This window comes from Bidens hawaiensis, unplaced genomic scaffold, assembly GCF_021521415.1.
Source record: "Bidens hawaiensis isolate Kalapana, Puna unplaced genomic scaffold, B.hawaiensis_p1.1 tig00079915_1, whole genome shotgun sequence".
Classification (NCBI taxonomy): Eukaryota; Viridiplantae; Streptophyta; class Magnoliopsida; order Asterales; family Asteraceae; genus Bidens; species Bidens hawaiensis.
In genome coordinates, this window is record NW_027503635.1 from 1 (window position 1) to 18,676 (window position 18,676).

General features: G+C 33.4%; 1 protein-coding gene and 1 pseudogene across 2 annotated transcripts; both read left to right on the forward strand.

The window, feature by feature from the left end:
- Positions 1-376: 376 nt before the first annotated feature.
- On the forward strand, positions 377-2,049 carry LOC143607161 (galactoside 2-alpha-L-fucosyltransferase-like; annotated as a pseudogene). Its single transcript, XR_013148897.1, has 2 exons — positions 377-523; positions 599-2,049. The product of XR_013148897.1 is annotated as a galactoside 2-alpha-L-fucosyltransferase-like (transcript).
- Positions 2,050-9,106: 7,057 nt separating this feature from the next.
- Positions 9,107-10,127, forward strand: LOC143607160 (uncharacterized). The gene is made up of 4 exons (XM_077082705.1): positions 9,107-9,366; positions 9,469-9,657; positions 9,761-9,914; positions 9,979-10,127. Exons 1-4 carry the CDS (start codon positions 9,247-9,249, stop codon positions 9,999-10,001), a joined length of 486 nt encoding a protein of 161 aa, XP_076938820.1. The 5' UTR covers positions 9,107-9,246; the 3' UTR covers positions 10,002-10,127.
- The last annotated feature ends 8,549 nt before the right edge of the window (positions 10,128-18,676 follow it).

Below are 18,676 nucleotides of genomic sequence, written 5' to 3' on the forward strand. Positions count from 1 at the left end.
ACTCGAAAGATAATGCTAAATATTCTTTCAAATATACAGCTAACTAACGTTCAAATCAAACAGAATATATATCCTAAGATGGATCATATTCCGACTTTACAGAAATCATGTCGGCGTCAGGGAGAAAGTGGCTTTGGTTGTGCAGGAAGAAGCTAACCTTTCGTCTCGTTTGTGTCAGTCTAGTTGGTCCATGTAATGATCTACCGAATCTTGGATATCAGTCCGTTGCCCTACCCGAATTACATGCTTATTTCATCGCCTCAACTGAAGTCGAACATTGTGGTCGTTACAACTATCAAGTTAAAAATGACATGAGAATATTGCATTATGATTTATGAACTAACCTCCATCTTTTTCCATCATGTTTTCAGGGAAAATTGTTGATTGAATCCAATGAAGAAATTGATAGGGGTTATTATTATTTCTTTTATCAGCCTTTTAGTTTCTTTCATTCTCCAACATTCAGCTCCAGACATTCATCCTGGTTTTGATCAAACAAATCTTGATTTTACATCTGCAAAAGGTTTGTTTTATGTTTTGAACAATGCAGATTCAGTTCTTTTCGAACCATTCATCGCGATTATATTTTTAGTTTCAGGACAAGACGGCGGTTCTCAGAATGTAAAAGCTTGCTTGAGTAGGTATGAATCGGCATTGTATCGTAAAGAATCACCATACAAACCTTCATCTTACCTCATTTCCAAATTACGCCAATACGAAACACTTCACAAACAATGTGGACCACACACAGAATCCTACAACCGAACCATAAGAAAACTAGAACCTGGTCATGTGAGCAGTGAACATGAAACATCGGATAACGAGTGCAAGTATCTTGTACGGATACCTTTTGACGGACTAGGAAACCGAATGCTGAGTCTAGCCTCAATGTTCCTTTACGCGCTTCTCACGGATCGCGTCTGCTAGTCTATGACAATGAAGGTGACACTGCTGATCTCTTCTGTGACCCTTTCCCGAAGCAACCTGGTTACTTCCAAAAGATTTTCCCATCGGAAATCGACTTGAAAACTTGAATCAAGAATCCCCAGAGTGTTACGGTAACATGGTGAAACATTCGGGAAATACATCTTTTGTGTATCTACATATGATTTATACATTTGATGATTATGACAAGCTTTTTTTTGTGATCAAGATCAAAGATTTCTTCGAAAAGTTTCATGGGTAATCATGAAATCACAATTCTATTTCGCCCCGTCTTTGTTCATGATAAAATCATTTGAACAAGAACTAGCTGCCCTCTTTCCAGAAAAAAGAAACAGTATTCCATTTCTTAGGCAGGTATTTGTTCTTCCCCTCAAATCCTGTCTGGGAACTCATAACCAGATACTATCGCGTTTATTTAGCAAAATCAGATGAAAAAATCGGCAACAAGATCAGAACTTTTGACCCTAGATTCTTGGCTGCTGCTTTTAACTTTACTACATCTACACTCGAGGCTGTCCCAGATACAATACTAGCGTGCTCGTTCGAGAATAACGTGCCTACCCCAAAATCGACATGAATGCATCACAAGTAAGTGGGAAGTCTAAATCCGTTATAGTGACATCTTTAACCTCCAAGTATTATGAGAAACTAAGAGATTTGTATTGGGAGCATTCGGCTGTTAATGGTGATACGATTGGAGTTTTTCAACCAAGTTCCGAAGGGGGTCAAAAAACCGGGAACAAGAAGCATGATAGGAAAGCATGGGCAGAAATTTACTTGCTGAGCCTGACTGATAAGCTCATCACTAGTCCCTGGTCAACCTTTGGTTATGTGGCTCAAGGTCTTGGTGGATTAAGGCCATGGATTTTACATATGCCCAAGGATGAAACAGTGCCAAATCCTCCTTGTACTCGAGCCATGTCGATGGAGCCGTGCTTTCAAAAACCCCCTTTTAATGGCTGCAAAATGAGAGCAGGGGTTGATACTGGTCCACTTGATCCTTACATCAGACGTTGTGAGGATGCAAGCCAGGGTCTCAAGCTAGTTGATCCCAAGGCTAGTTGAACAAGAGAGTGTGTGTGTGTTTGTAATGCTGTCAACTTTTAGTTCGTACCATTAAATTGCAGTGTTGAAAACTAAATATCGCTGGCAATCGCAAACAGTTTTACATATCGATCTGTCCATAGTTATTTTGCTTCATACTATAACTAGACTGGGAAAATGTATAGAAGTCAACAGAATATGCGCGAAGAATTCGACGTTGTCAGTATCCAGATATGGGCTACTTAACATCCCCTATATGATCCCTGGCTAGACGCTACATACATACGAACTATAACTGATGTTAAAGTCGATATATACTTTAACCGGTCATACTGATCAGTGTTTGGGGTGTAATATCAAGCCTTGGCATGCTCTCAGGATTGGCCTAATTAACACACTTATTTGATATCAAAATTTAAGGCAATATGAATCATGAGAGCAAACTCAAAGACCTCCAAACGCCTATCTAGGTCATCTGTCACATTAACACTAAAAATATGAGGTGTAAAAGTTTTTTAACATAAAAATGTCTCACCTGACGCAATCACAACCACATTTGTGATTAAGATTCAAAACCATACTGTTACAAAGCATATAGCCCCTCTATTAGTATATTTAATTTTAAGTTATACCATAATGTCGAGAAAAACAAAAATTAAACACAACCTATTCAGTTTATCTTTGATAATGAAGGCAAGTTATTAAAGAAAAATTAAATTAAATAAAAATTAAACAAATTATAGATGTATATTATATATACTATTAGGGGTGAAACTGAAAATTAAAAGTAAAACCTAAATATTATTCATACCAACATGAAATTCTAATATGTACTAGTGGAACTGAAATCGCGTGTTGCTACAGGAAGAGAAGCTGTCACAAAACATGTATCGAATATAATAAGACTCAAGAATAACAAGAATTTGACAACTTATAGATTTAATCTTGAATATGTGATTAAATGGACCATTGACTATTAGAGCATAAGTTTAGGGAAGGTTGGTTTTTTGTGTTTGAAGAGTTCGTTTGTTGGTTGAATGGAGAAGCGTATTGTCTAAAACCAGGCCATGGGGTGTTCGAGTTGTTTATCGGATTCATTTTTGTATGCGTGTGGAGAATTGTAAGATTGAAGGTGCTTTTGTTTGAAAGAATTAACATATTTGTTGAAGGTGATTTTTTCGTTTGAGATACTGGTGTATATATATATATATAGTGTGTGTGTGTGCTGGGTAATTTTTTTTTATTTGACCATTTGTAACGGTCATAAACATTTAACAACTTTCTTACCAGCGACAAGGAAATGTCCCCCACCCCCCGGTGGACAAAAAAAAATTGCAAGGGGGAGGGTCCACGACGATATTGGGGCGATATTGCCCTCAATATCGCCCCACTACACTTGGTCTAATAAGGATAACACATTTGTCGATTTTCTCTCCCCACATGCCAATTCCCTTATCATTTTAAAACATCCATAGCTTTTTTAATGACATTTAAAAAAAGATAAGAAAAAATTACTGTTTGCGTCCCTGTGGTTTTAAGGCGGAGGTACAATGAGTCACCGAAATTTTTTTTGAACTTGTTGAGTCCCTGTGGTTTCAAAAATGAACCATTTGAGTCCCTATCGTTACTTAACTTTCAGGGTAAACTTTCATTTTACTGAAACCACAGAGACTCAAATTATTCGTTTCTGAAACCACATGGACTCAAATTGTTCGTTTTTGAAACTGGTGCTAGACTGTCGCTATCTAGTCAAAAGCAATTAAATCAAGGTCCTAATCACCTAAGCTAGTCAGGATAAGTAGGGTGTCGAACCACGAGGAGTATGTGGTGAGTGTAAAGTGTAAACGATTCCTAACATTATGAAGTAATTCAATTAACGAAGTGCTGATCACACTAGCAAACAAGTTGGTTTTAATATTGATTAAACACGTAAACAACTTTCAAGCAATTAACAAAGACAAATCACACCCGGGAATCCAAGTAAGCAATCTCATGCACGTAACAGATAAACTATCCTGTGTCAACTATAGACTGACTAACTGGTTAAACCTTAGGCATCCACGCTCGCTAACACACGGCACTGGTTATTAAACGGTCCCTGCCAGTGTGACTCAACTAAGGGCAAACGTATGCTTTCTTGCAATTAACAGGTCAAAACAATCCTACAAGCAATTATCATAGCAACTGGCACACTAATCGTTCCGATCGAAATAAACCTAAACTGACGTTGTGCACAATAATACTAGACATCAATACTCACAGATTAACATCAAAGATAGTTACAATCAATCGTTCTAGTACATGAGAAAATAACTGAAAGATTACAAACTATACATCCCGGATATGACTCGAAGGAACTAGCCGCGCATCGGCATCTCTCGGGATTCGGTTATGCTCTGGTGGGACATGTATGATGCTTGGAGATGATTGGAAGTGATGGTTCTCCTCTTTGCTGCTCTGAAAAATCGCCTGGAAGGTCTAGAATAGCGTCTCGGGTTGTCAAGATGTAATATATAAAAAAACGCTAACTTTCACGATTCTGAGGACCATCGTGTAGCGCGATGGTCTCCTCTCCTGGTCCATCGCGCTACGCGATGGACTACAAGTCAACGCCTGGTAAATCTTTCCAGCCCCACCTTCAACACCCATCGCGCTACGCGATGGGTCTCTTTTCTCAGCAAATCCATATTGATGCCTCGGTAAGTGTGCTGGACATCCCGGGTCTTCATTCCATGCTCGTACAGGTCCAAATTAAGCGTGTTAAGTACCTGTGACCTGCAACACAATAAACATGTATGAAGTACAAAAGTTCCTAAACTAAACGATTAAATGACTAAATTAGCAAACTAAAATATGTACAAATAAACCGAACATCAAAAACCACGGGGACTCAACCAATTCAAAAAAATTTTCGGGGACTCATTGTGTCGCCACCCTAAACCACGGGGACACAAACAGTGATTTTCTCAAAAACAAAATCACTATAATAATGAGCGTTTTTTTAATCTTTTATATGAGTATCATATTACTATATAAAAATTAAAAAAAACAATGGGTTATTATACAAATTGTGGTATATCAAAAATTGTGTTTTATCAATTTGTGTTATACAATTATGTTTTTTCATAGTTGTGTTTTTTCATAGTGTTTTCCATTTTAGTTTTTTTCGGCGACTTTCTGGCGAAATTTTTCGGCAACTTTTCAGGAAAAAAATTATGGCAAAAATTCTAGTGAATTATCTGGCGAGGTGGTGGCGGTGGGTGGCAGTGGGCGGTGGAGTGGTAGTTATTGTAGGAGATGAGTGAATGTAAGTGAATTTTTTAGATTAAAGTATTGAACAAAAATGTCATTCTTCTTAGTCTTCTTATAAAAATCAAACTTATTATTTGAACTAAAAATCAAAAATTGTGTTTTATCAATTTGTGTTATACAATTATGTTTTTCATTGTGTTTTTCTATTGTGTTTTTTCCGTTGTGTTTTTCATAGTGTTTTCCATTTTAGTTTTTTTCGGCGACTTTCTGGCAAAATTTTTCGGCAACTTTTCAAGAAAAAAGTTATGGCAAAAATTCCAGTGAATTATCTGGCGAGGTGGTGGCGGTGGGTGACGGCTGCGGTGGCAGTGGGCGGTGGAGTGGTAGTTATTGTAGGAGATGAGTGAATGTAAGTGAATTTTTTAGATTAAAGTATTGAACAAAAATGTCATTCTTTTTAGTCTTCTTATAAAAATCAAACTTATTATTTGAACTAAATAGTACATACTTCTCCCACTAATATATCAAATTACTGAATTACCTTTTTCCAATTTGCATTACCATTACACCTTCTTACATACATGCAATTTCTTCTCTTAGAAAACTTCTTTTTATAAACCAATTTCCAACCATAACGTTCTAATTAAAAACAATTCACAAGACTCTCTTCAAGATCCATAAGATAATTCATGTTAGAACCGGGATCTCGTGTTAAACAAGCAGTTGATAAGAACACACACACGAAATCAATATATATGAAGACCCACTGATTCTATCCGGCAGAATCAGTTATAATTAGGATGTTGGTATAACAATATGATTGTCTAAAACACTCACAAATATACTCAAAAAATTTCCAGTATATTAAAATATTCACTCAAGAACAATGGAAGTGTTTAGGCTTGTTGTTATGGGCGCTGAAGGGGGGGGGGGGGGGGGGGGGGGGAGGGCGCTGAAGGAGGGGGAACACCGCTGGGGGTCGCAGATGAGGGGGGGGGGGGGCTTCTGGACGACCGGCGCAAAGGAGAGGCTTTTTTTATTTTAGGGGGGAGGGGGGAGGACCTCAATGGTCATAAAACTAGCCATTTAAAAAATATATTTTAACCATTTCTCTATAAATTCAAACAATTTTCCCAATTTTACTCAAACAACTTTCATTTTCACACGAACATAAAACCATTTTCACACCTTTTGCTCTAAAACTTTGAAACTTTCACAACCATGAATCCTAACTCGAACCTAAACCCAAATCCGAACACAAGCTCGAGCTCAAACCTGAACTCAAACCCAAACCCATGGGATCCGAATTGTATGTGGTGGGCTGGCTTGGCCAAATATGCAAACGATGACGGGGAATATTAGTTATATTTTTATTTTTTTTATTTGTATGTTTTTTATTTTTAGTTTTTTATTTGTATGGTTTTTATTTTTATTTAAATTAAAATGTTGGTATTACTATATTATTATTTAATTTTGTTATATTATGTTAAAGGGGCATTATACCTTGGGCTTTGATGCCTCTAGTGCCCACGTGGCGCTGACGTGGCACTGTGGAAGGGCTTCGAAGCCCCCCACCGTAGCGGATAGCCTTAGGCTTTTTATAGAACGTCTAGGATTTCGTATTCAATGACGGCTGTACTAGATTTGCATGAATGAGGTCTTAGTCTCTTGTTTATCGTTTATGCACGCGTACCTATGATGTAAACCTAGGACTCTTTATATAGGCCCATAGATGTTCCTTCTAGAAACATTAATGATTACAAAATACAAATAAAATAAACACACGTGTAAACTAGGTCTTCGAGTATGATATATCCTTGTAGAGCAGACCTTGTAACATTGAGTATGCTCGAAACATGTCTTCGAGCAACCTTTACTTAGAATATTTTCCTTAGAAAATATTCTACTCCAGTGGACTTCAATCTTCATGACTTATCCCAACTTTGCTTGGAAAAATCCCACGAGCAAACATATTCTTCTTGATCTCTTCAATCTTCACTAAGGTTTATTGAGAACAACTCTAGTATGCTCGGTACCGAAACTTGCTCGAGATTGAACCATGCTCGAAGCTTTACTTAGAATATATTGAGATCTTCCTTTATTGTATCCATGCTTGACCCATCAAAATACTTGTAATATTTGGTTTAAGCTTGGATAGACCAAGTTTTTGCTCAAATAGAAACTGTGCTTGATGAAGAATATCCTTGCTCGACGAAGTGTAGCTAGCTTTAAACACTTAGAGGAATTTCAGAAGATAATCTTACGTGAGTAAGATATCATGTTCGAGCTAGTAAAATTCGTGCTCGAGGGTTCAAGCTTGCTCGAGTTCCATACTTAGCCATTTTCTGAGGAAGTTGAGAAGATTCCAATCTTCCTAGACAATTTTCTAACCCAACAATTCAAGTCAAGAACACCACCTTTCACCATTCTAGTAAGTTTACACACATTTTTAATGTCACAATCTTTTAGTTATAGTTACTTTATGATACCTTTATACAAAATCAGATTATGAACTTTATTATTACTATTATGCATATTTTTTCATAAAACTTAGACCATATGAAGAACCCATAAGCCATAGTTGTTAAAATGCCCAAAACGCATCTTTATCTTACTTTTTAACCTTAAAATAGTACATGTTCATGGTGATTTTTGATTATACGGTGTTTGAACCTCAAAACATATTTATTACAGATTCTTATAGAATATTAAAAGCTCATAGAAAATTCCAACTCGAAATATGGCATCCCTAATCAAAGAACATAGCTTAAATTTCACTAAATTAGGCATTTTTGTAACTTATGAATATGAATATGTTATGGACAAGCAAAAGCCCCAATTTTTGAATTATTACAGTAGGAGGATCATACTGTGTAAGAGAGTTATTTGTAATACTAAATTTGCCCCCTATATTGTTGGTGACGGTAAAATTGAACCTATGATCGTTAAACACAAAGTATGATAAAAACCATTCCAAACAGAGCCAAAATATTTTTGACTTCATAATATTTGAAATTATGGCTAGAGATCAAATTTGATAGTTTTTTTTAACGTTCATAACTATTTATTTGAATATATGTGCATTATTGAGATTAAAAATTCAATATTTTGAGAAAACTTTAAAAATTCATAAACCAACGGGACATATCCTTAAAAATGTGATTTTTGGTAAGTATGCCCGTTTAAAAAAATGATTTTGAAGAAGTGTTGAGATTTAATGCTGAACTAGTTACATGGTCCCACAATCAAACCAATAAATCGTAAGTTGGCACACTATAATCGTATAGTTTTTAATTTTAAAAATACAACATGCGTGACGTATAATAAAACATACAGGGAGTGTTTGAGTTTGCTTATTTTAGCCAATTTAGAGTATTTATAATGACTCCTCTATAATTATGTGAGAGAGCTTTTTAAAATTTTTTAGAGGGTTGTAAGTGATTGCGAGTGAAAAAGAGAGAAAAAATTTTAAATAGATGAGTAAATTTGGAAGAATATTGTTCATCATCTATTTATTTTTTTAATAAATTTTAATGTGATCGCGAGTGATGATAGAGAAAATATAATGATAGATGTAAAAAGGAGCATTTACATATTTTCTCTTGCAAAGTTGCTTAATTACATATTTCCTCAACTTAAAAAAAAATTACATCTTTCCCATTCCTTAAACATATACACTATATATTTACCCATTTAACTAAAGTTAATGTAGTAGCAGGCTATTATATCCTTAATTAAAAAATAAAAAAAACCAACAACATTGAAAGTAGATATAAACGTGGTCTGGTGCACCACAGTGACCACAAATAGAAATTTGATCTAAACATGATAAGTGGCCACTTTACCTTCACACTGATAAGTCGATCTTTGAAGATACTGGCGTTATTTTCGAACTACGATCTGGCAGATATTGAGCTCAATGCCCCCAGTTTGGGTTTATTTATTTACAAAGATCGTATACCCCCTCAAGTGGCTATACGTTGGTTTATCCATTCGAAAGCATGTATGCAATGCTACCCCAATGGTTGTATAGATGCTCTTTGGTTCCACAAGCTGAGGCTATTTTTGGACAAGAAAATTGATATCAAAGTTTTTAATTTGTATATTCATGCCAACTATAGTCAGGTTCATTTCTTTGATCGATCATTTATGTAGTACTTTGTTGTAAACAGTTATATGAAAACAATCCCAACACAAATTTGTATGTTTATTCCATTTGCGTTGCAGAAATTCACAGAGTTAGTGAAGCTAAAGGCAATTGAGTTGCCACCTTATGAACTGGAGCATGTTGAGCTACAACTAGAAAGTCATGAAGAATCAATACCTTTTGTGGATGCTGTACTTTGGTGTTGCCGTCCTCGATCTCTAACTTTTAGATCATCAATTCCTTTCGAAGAACAAAGTGATGCTGTCAATGTAAGTCTTATATATATGTGGTTTATTATTTGATGAAATGTTCATTATCCTTTAATGGAGTTGTTCTAACAAAGATGACCCGTTATTTTTTATATATATTCAGTTTACATATAAGAAGCTACTTCAACAAGAAGATGAAGGCCATACTAAAATTCAGATTGTGTCTTCTGGAGTCCAAAAGCAGTTGATGGACTTGAAGTCCCTGTTAATGGCATTACCCCGTGAAGAAAACACAATTAGCTTCATAAAGGAAGAAGGTACTCTTTTTATCAGTTAATTTTATAGATGCATGCTTTGCCTCACTTGTTAATTTGCAAACAGTTGTCCTAGAAGAAGCAAGATAATGGAACAGTCAAGAGGAATGAGGATATGGAGATTTTCTATTGGATTTGGAGTTTTTGGCAGAAGCTAGTGAAATCAGATAAATATGAACAAATTGCAGTTAACCTTTCGTAAGTAATATGTGCTTTGATATTTACATATGTAGTGATGGTTTTGAATCATGACACAATGATTTCTTGACTATATATGTATGGGGTCCTTGCGCTTCGTTACTGATTGTTCAGATTATATATATTTGGTGCTTATTTTATGGTTTTTACTAAGCCTGCAGTAGGAGCAGGTTGGCGGGGGTAATGGTTTCAATGGGTAAATCTAGAACGTAACAGCAGTTTGCTTAAGTGGTCTAAATGTGTTTTGACCAATGTGGGTTCTATATGAAGTTGGCTGTTTTAGAAAAAAAGTATCAAATGACTAACAGTAATTATATATAATTAGTTTCTTGATTGAATTTTACAAATTCTGAACTTAATCCAAGCAAACAGAATATCTATGCTAAGCCTAAAGTTCATTTTGATGCGCACTAATCTGTTTGATTCAAAAGCTTTAGCCGTCGAACCCCCTTGTCCTGTTTAGACCCGTTAAAACTTAGTGACCCGACCTGTAATATTTTGAATAATTGCATGCCTTTCTCATGGTCACAAGGAGGATGTGACCATGCTGCAACTTTAGTAAATTTTGGTACTTTAGTTTACTTAACTTTGTATATCTGTTTCTGTCAAGCATTTGAAATTGAATGGAAATTGTGGTAGTTTTAAAAAAAGAAAAAAAAAATGGTATGGAACTAGGAAAAGTCAAAATCTAGTTTGTATAAATCAAAAGTCAACGATAATTGTAATGTGGAGTATACGATTGCTAAAAAAACCAAGCAGCCCAGCAAAGCCAAGTAAAAAGATTGCAGGTTGTTTTGGTTCATTTTGGCTGCGGTCAAAATTTAATTTATGATTTAAAATGTTTTGTAGTAAAACGGGCCACCAAACATTACTTAGTCTCTGCGTTCAAACGCACACACTCACCGCTGCTCAATGATCTACCAACCAAAAGTTACAATTTATTTTTAATATGTATATAGTAAAGTAACAGTATGCACATTATCACAAACTTTTAAAATCCATGTGTAACTATGCAAGTAGTGATGGTAAACAATGAAAAACACTTAGTTTCTTAACCTATGATACAATTTTTGTTACATAGTGTACAACCTTTGATGCAACCAAACGTTGTAATTTAATATATATAGTAATATGATGATCATCTTATTTAGTTGAAATAATGAACTTATAATATATTATATATTATCTTTATTTTAGACGTTTGAAAGATCATTATAAAAAGAAAAGAAAAGCCAAGAGAGGCATTAAAGATAAGAGACAACCAAGCCAAGAGATGGATCGAACCCAAGATATAGGATACTCAACATTGAAAAGGTGTATAACATAAAAAGCAAAGAGTACAATTCATATGCTCAAGAAAGTTGTCTTTTAATATATATATATTATATATATATATATATATATATATAAGGGTGAGATCTAGAGAGAACTTCTTTTAAAGAGATAACTAGAGAATTAATAAAAATTATTTTTAATTTAAAAAAAAAATTTATGATTTTTTTTCTTTCCTCTTTCTAATAAGATGATATTGTTCCTTAAAAAAAAACCGTTGATGTAGTGCATATGTGCACTAATGTGTATTGCACATATACAATAGTGTTTTATTACATATAATACATCACAATTGTATTACAAAATACACACTATTGAGTATATGCAAATACAACACCAATAGTTGTACTCAAAATGCGTAATACAACATTAATGCACATATGCACTATACTATCGCATATACGTAATACAACACTAATGCACATATGCACTATATTGTTTTTTTGGTATTTTTGTATATAATATAACGCTATTGCACCAATACAATACAAAAAATTGCATATATGCTATTCAACATTATTGCACATATCAAAATACACACTAGTGCACATATGCAATAAAAAAAAGTCGATGTGTTGCATAAGTGCACTATAACGAGTTTTTTTTATTATTTTTTCGAGTGAATGGTAACAAAATATAAGAATAATGGCAAAAACAGAAATTAAAAATATATTTTTTAATTATATTAAAAATATTTCTTTATTAGTTCTCTAGTTCTCTCTTTAAGAAAGAGTTCTCTCTTGATTCTCTCCATATATATATATATATATATATATATATATAGGGGATGGTTATCCTAAAAACAATTAGTTTCTTAGGAAGGCTAGAAATAAATCATAGCCATTGGATCATGTTAATCAATGGTTGAGATTTAAAATTACCAAAAACCGACACAGTTTCCTAGAATTGCTCTTTCACCAATATAGCCGACATAGCTTTCTAGAATTATTCTTTCACCATAATTTGTAATGACACATGTCAAAAATCTATTGGTTCTTACAATTCATAAGAAACTTTCTATTTTTATTTGAATATATATATATATATATATATATATAGGGTAAGGATATAATAAAAACCCACATGAGATAAGAAAACCTTGAAAACTCCCCCATAACCGTTGTTGATATATTTGATGAATGGTTGGATTTGATTACTGAAACAACTGATTTGCTTTTCTTTATTTTAATAACTAGAAGGGTGAGTTGGTAATTTGACTTGTCCATTCTTTTGTCTGCCATGGAGGTGGCAGATATCAAATCATCAAAACCAAATAAAAATCTTCCTTCTTCTACACTTAATAAAAAAAAATATCAAGTTTGAAGAAAGAAACTTGAAGAACATCGAAGGTTGTAGTTGTTCGTTAAATCAGAAAGGAAATTCAAGTTAATCGGTGGAGAGAGAATCGATAAATTTAAGATTTTATGCTTAAAAAACGTTCGACGGTTTTGGTTACAAATTACGAGTCAAATGGATGAATTAGTTGTTAAATTGGTGTTTAAGATCCTGCCTAAAAACGATGATGGTGGCCGGAATTCCCCGTAGAGAGTCATCAAGAAGATGAAGATTGTTTGGATTATTTTCCCTTTCAGCCCCTACACTTTTATAAAAGATACAAACTAGCCCTTGCCTTTTAATAAGTTTCAGTATGTTTATTAAATAACATATTATTATTAATTATGTAAAATAAGGTTTCGAAATTACGTTGAACTTTTAAGAATTAGATGGTAACTCAAATCGAGTAACTTTAAAACTAATTTGTGTAACAATTATTGCGAATAATTTAAAATATGCTTTAGTAAGTTTACATATTTTAACATGCTTAAAAATATTTTTAAGTGAACATAAATATTTGAGCAGAATATGTAACACATTTTAATTAAAATATTTACATATTTTGATTGTTAAAAATTGTTTTTATCCAAAAAAATAAAATAAAATTGTCACATGTTTTTATTGTAACAAAATTGTTAAACTAAATTAAACTTAAATGTTTAGATATTTTAATACATGTAACAATTTTTTAAATATGTTGAAGTATTTTTAAAAGCAATTTACATATTTATTAACAATTTAACTTTGTTTAGAAAGAATTTAACATTTTTTAAAGTATGTAAGTACACATTTCAGGTTTGTCTTTACAAATTTTAAGTTTATAATTTTTTTAAAGTATTAAAAGTACATATTTTTAATACTAGGTGTTCATCTTTATTTTTAATACTAGGTAACAATTTTTCTAAAATTAGTTAGAAGTATTTTAAAAGTAATTTTACATAGTTTTAATTCACATACAAAAATAATTTTAAGTAATTTTACATGTTGACTTTTAAAAAGTAATTTTTAGTGTAAAAAATGGTTAAACTTAAATGTTTACATATTTTAATACATGTGATAATTTTTCTAAAATTAGTCAAAAGTAATAACATGTTTATATAACATGTTTATAAATAATGTAAAATATTTTTTTAATATGTAACTTACTTATAAATAATGTAAAATATTTTTTAATATGTAACATGTTTATAAATAAAAGTAATAACATGTTTATATAACATGTTTATAAATAATATAAAATATTTTTTTATATGTAACATGTTTATATAACATGTTTAAATGTTTTTAAACATGTTAAATATTTTTTAATATATAACATGTTTACAAATAGTGTAAAATATTTTTTAATATGCAACATGCATATTCCTGTTTATGTGCTCCTAGCATTGGTGGGGTATTACATATTATTTTTAACTTAAAAAGTGTTAGTAATAAATGTTTACTTATTTTAAATACATGGCAACCCTTTACATGAATATATATAATGTTGTCAATTTTTACATGTATAAGATTTTAAACAATATATAATATCGTATTATTGTTATGTCAGATTTTAAAGAATTCAAGGCATTGTAAAAAAAATTATTAAATGATGCTGACAAATAATCGAACCTCTTATAAAATAAATATTGTTAAATTATATTGTGTTACAAAAATATAATAATTGTAATAACAATTATTATCGAAAGACAAGTAGTTTATTTGATTTTTAAACTATATGGATTTTTAAAAATCCAAATCATAACACAAGATTTTAATTGTAAGTACTAAATATTGTAAGGTAGCTATTTGAAATATGTGAATTAAAGAAATTAAATGCTCCAAAATCTTCTCTGGTGAATCATAAGGCTGAGGGGTGTGGGGGGCGCGAGTAGGGGCTCCAGCCAATAATATTGTGACGTGTGGCAGAGAGAGAAACTTGATAAGATGGGTGTTGGTTGTGGTGCTCGCGCCCCTGGCCCTGGTGTGGAGGGGCGCGAGAGGGGGCGCGAGCGGTTTATTTTTTTATTTTTTTATAAATGTATTAAAAAAACGTATTATTAAAAAAACAAGAAATTATTTAAAAAAACACACATTTTTTTGAAAATTCATAATAAAAAAAAACATACTAAAAATTAAACAAACAATAATATTTAATAATAAAACTAATCTAATACAAGATCATCTGGTCGCCTCGCCCACAAATGTTCAACCAACTCATGTCGAAGATCCCCGTGTATCTCACGGCTCTTGATATTTGCTATGTTATGAAGTTTTTGTTGATCACTGATTGTGGACGAGTACGACGACATTATTTAAAAAAAAAAAATTGGGACGATGGGTTGTTTTTGGATTTTTTTTTGAAGTTGTGGTAATTGATTTATATGAAATGGGTTATATATAGGAAAAAAATTTTGGGTTTTATAAAGGAGTTTGGGATATTATATATGAATTTGGAGATTGGAGTTGTGTTTGATATGGTTAAAATGGGTTGATTTAGGGGTATTATATAGGATTTTGTAAAGGTTTTTAAAAAAAAAAACCCGAGCTCAACGGCTCTTTTGGGTGGGCCCACCAGCTTTTCCTCTCTCTTCTCCCGCGATCACCCTTGCGCCCGCCTGGAAATCCGCGCTCGCGCCCCTCTCGCGCCCCTCTCGCGCCTCGGTGGTGTGGTGCTCGCGCCCCGGGGCGCGCGCTCGCGCCCCTCTCGCGCCCCTCTCGCGCCTCGGTGGTGTGGTGCTCGCGCCCCGAGGCGCGAGCGGATGGCCTCACGCGCCCTTTCTCGCGCTCCACACCCCTCAGCCTAACATGACAGGGATGACAAGAAGAGAGAGTAGGGACAAATTTGCTAATTTACCTAAATGCCTTTTTTTCATTATTTAATGAAATGTAAATTCAGGTGATGTGTTTCAGTGTAAGCCACATGATGAGTTTCTGGGAGTTTTTTCAAGTGGAGAAGGTTTTCAAAATATACATGACCTATATATATATATATATACCATTAGTAACAGAGTAGACATGGATAAGTAAGTTTTACAAAGCCATAAACCGTCAATAAGTTTACCATTATTTTACAAAATAATAAACCGTCAAGATAGTTTGTAAGGAATGAAAAGGCGTCCTAAAAACAAATTAAACATACGGACCAAGTTTCCTTACATACTAACTGCCAGTCTATAATTTTAACTTAGCCAGTAAATTGCTTTAACCTTTACTTAATTATTACTTAGATAATTTTAGAACCATTTCTTAAAGGGGTGTTATCATGCCATGATTCAATACTTTAAGGGCTTAGCCCATCATATAGTTTATAAATTTGTAATGCAAATATAATAGAATCAGAACTTCTTACTTGAATAAGAATGACAGACTAGTAACACTCCAATAGTAAGACTTCAAAGCTTGAAGTTTTTATTAATTTGCTGGATATTATACAAGAGTACTGAAAGGAAAGAAGAGAGGTGCTAAAACTTCGCCCCCTCTATCTAAAATCTAACTCCCCTTTTATAGGGAAAACATACGGGAAAAGTACAAAACAAATAAATTAAAATTACAAAAGTTAAAGAAAAGTAAAGATGCTCTATAAGAGCAGGGCCATTTAAATTGGCATCCAAAGTCTCCATTATGGTGCTATGTCGGAGAATCTTATCAAGATTTATAGGCTATCTCCTTTTGTCAGAGCTTTATCAGAGCACTCAGAGATTCCCATTATGAACAGGGAATAAGCTTTATTAATTTTGGACATTTTCTTTTTCTTTGTCGGATTTGCTTTGGGAAGATTCCCCCGGTTGGTCTATGAATTCTTCTTGGAGTTTTCTTAGATATTTCTCCAAGTCTGCATCTAGGCATGTGATGTCTTCTATTTCTTGTGCCTCTCCTGCTAAACAAGAAAACTCATTATAATCTCCCTGACTATTAGACGAAATGGACATGGCCTTTGAGGAATCAGTTGTAGAAAAATGTTTCTTTAATTCTCTTTTCATTTCTTCTATATAAGACTTGATAATTTCAGACTTTGAAACTTCTTGTTTTCCTTCTATTAACCTTTTCGAAATCTGTTCGAACGGACTGTTGATTTCCTTTTGTTGTCTTTTTACCATCTGGGTTTTATAATATTCTATTCTTGAGGTGATTATATCCACCGTATCCTGGCCTTCAATCTTGTTGGTAGACATATTTATCCTGGTCATTTTTGTCCAGAACTTGGTATAACAAGTCCTTTTAAGGCATGAGAAATTATCCCTTAGGGTATAGCCTGTGGTCGGCTTCCATTTCCAAATCCATAGAATTGAAAATTCTATAAAAAAGTACATTGAGGCTATTCCCTCAAACCATGAATTATTTTTTTTTTCTTCTATAAGATTGGGTGATACTTTTACCCATTCCAAATATAACTCTTTAAATGGTTCAGGAAGAATCTGGACTGTTGGTCCATATAGAATGAACCATTTTGGAAACCAACAAGGTATACCTTGTTTGAAGATATTATCACTGACTTTTATAAACCATGAATGTTTTCTTTTTGGATTCTCATAAAACAAACATTTCTCGAATCCATGGATATAATCCCAATAGTATATTTATAAGTTTGCCTGTCAGTTGTTTCGGGATATATGAATTCCCTTTCTTTTAGGGTACTTAACCCCCATTTTTGAGGAGGTATAATTGTTTTTATAAAAACTTCACTAAAATTATACATATTTCTTTCTCTCTCTCCGGGATAAAAGTGTCTTATTTTTGCAGTTTCTGTAAGTCGCAGAATATTTTCATAATATTGCCGTGTTTTATAAGACGGCGCTTCATATGAAGCTGGTTCAATATATTTTTGCATAAGTATCCAGGGATCATCAAAAGATTCGATATCTTCTTGATTTAGAAGGATTATATTCTTTTGTCTCTCGGTTATGAACCAGGAATCTTCCTCATCATTGTCTTGAGTAACATATGCATAAGTAGGAGCTTTTGAAGCTTCCTCTTCTTTCTGGGCCTGTATCATGGCCCTAATCTTTTCATATAACGGATCATTCAGGTCAATTTGAATTTCTGTATCATTTGTGTTGTTATTAACAACATTTGAACTGGAGGCAGCATTTGAGCTAGAAGCAATGTTTGAGGCTATAAGCCTCCTGGTTCCCATTTGGGCTAGGACTATTTCCTGCCTGTTATTAATACTGAGTCCTCTACCTCTTCCTCTATTAGGAGAGCCTCTTCCTCTTCCTCGAGGAATCATTCCTGAAAACACAAAATTAAGCCAATTATTTTCTCCTTTTCTTTTAGGATTTTTATCCTTTCTCTAGCATTATAAATTGTATTATAATAAAATCTGATCCTTCTTAGTCTATCATATGGATGAACAGTGAAATCAAGCTGTATATCATGGATTCTACGCATTTGATCTCTTATAATTAGATTATGAAGGTTTATATCCTGCTCTATATTATTAAATGAAATCTTTAAAGGAACTTTAATTTTTCTTCTCATTTATGTATTCCCTGGAAAGAAATCAGGAAGACTGTTGTCAGTTCCTTTTTTATATAATATTTCAAAGTCAAAGGGGGCTAACTGTGACTGCCATCTGGCAAACACTTGTTTAGAAACATCATGCTTAAAATCCTTTTTAAACATGAATCTAGCCGCTTGGCAGTCGGTTTTTATTATAAATTTTTTGTTATATAAATCATCCTGGAATTTTAGAACACACTTTAATATTGCTAAAATTTCTTTAGCTATGGTAGCATAATTCTTTTGGCCATCAGACCACTTTCCTGAATAGAATCGGACAAGATATTCTTGTTTAGTTTGAGGAGAAATTTGTTCTAGTATTCCTCGAAAACCTATGTCTGAAGCATCTGTCTCTACAATTTTATCCCAATTTGGGTTAGCAATGGTTAAGCACGGAAGATTAGAGACCTTTTGTTTTA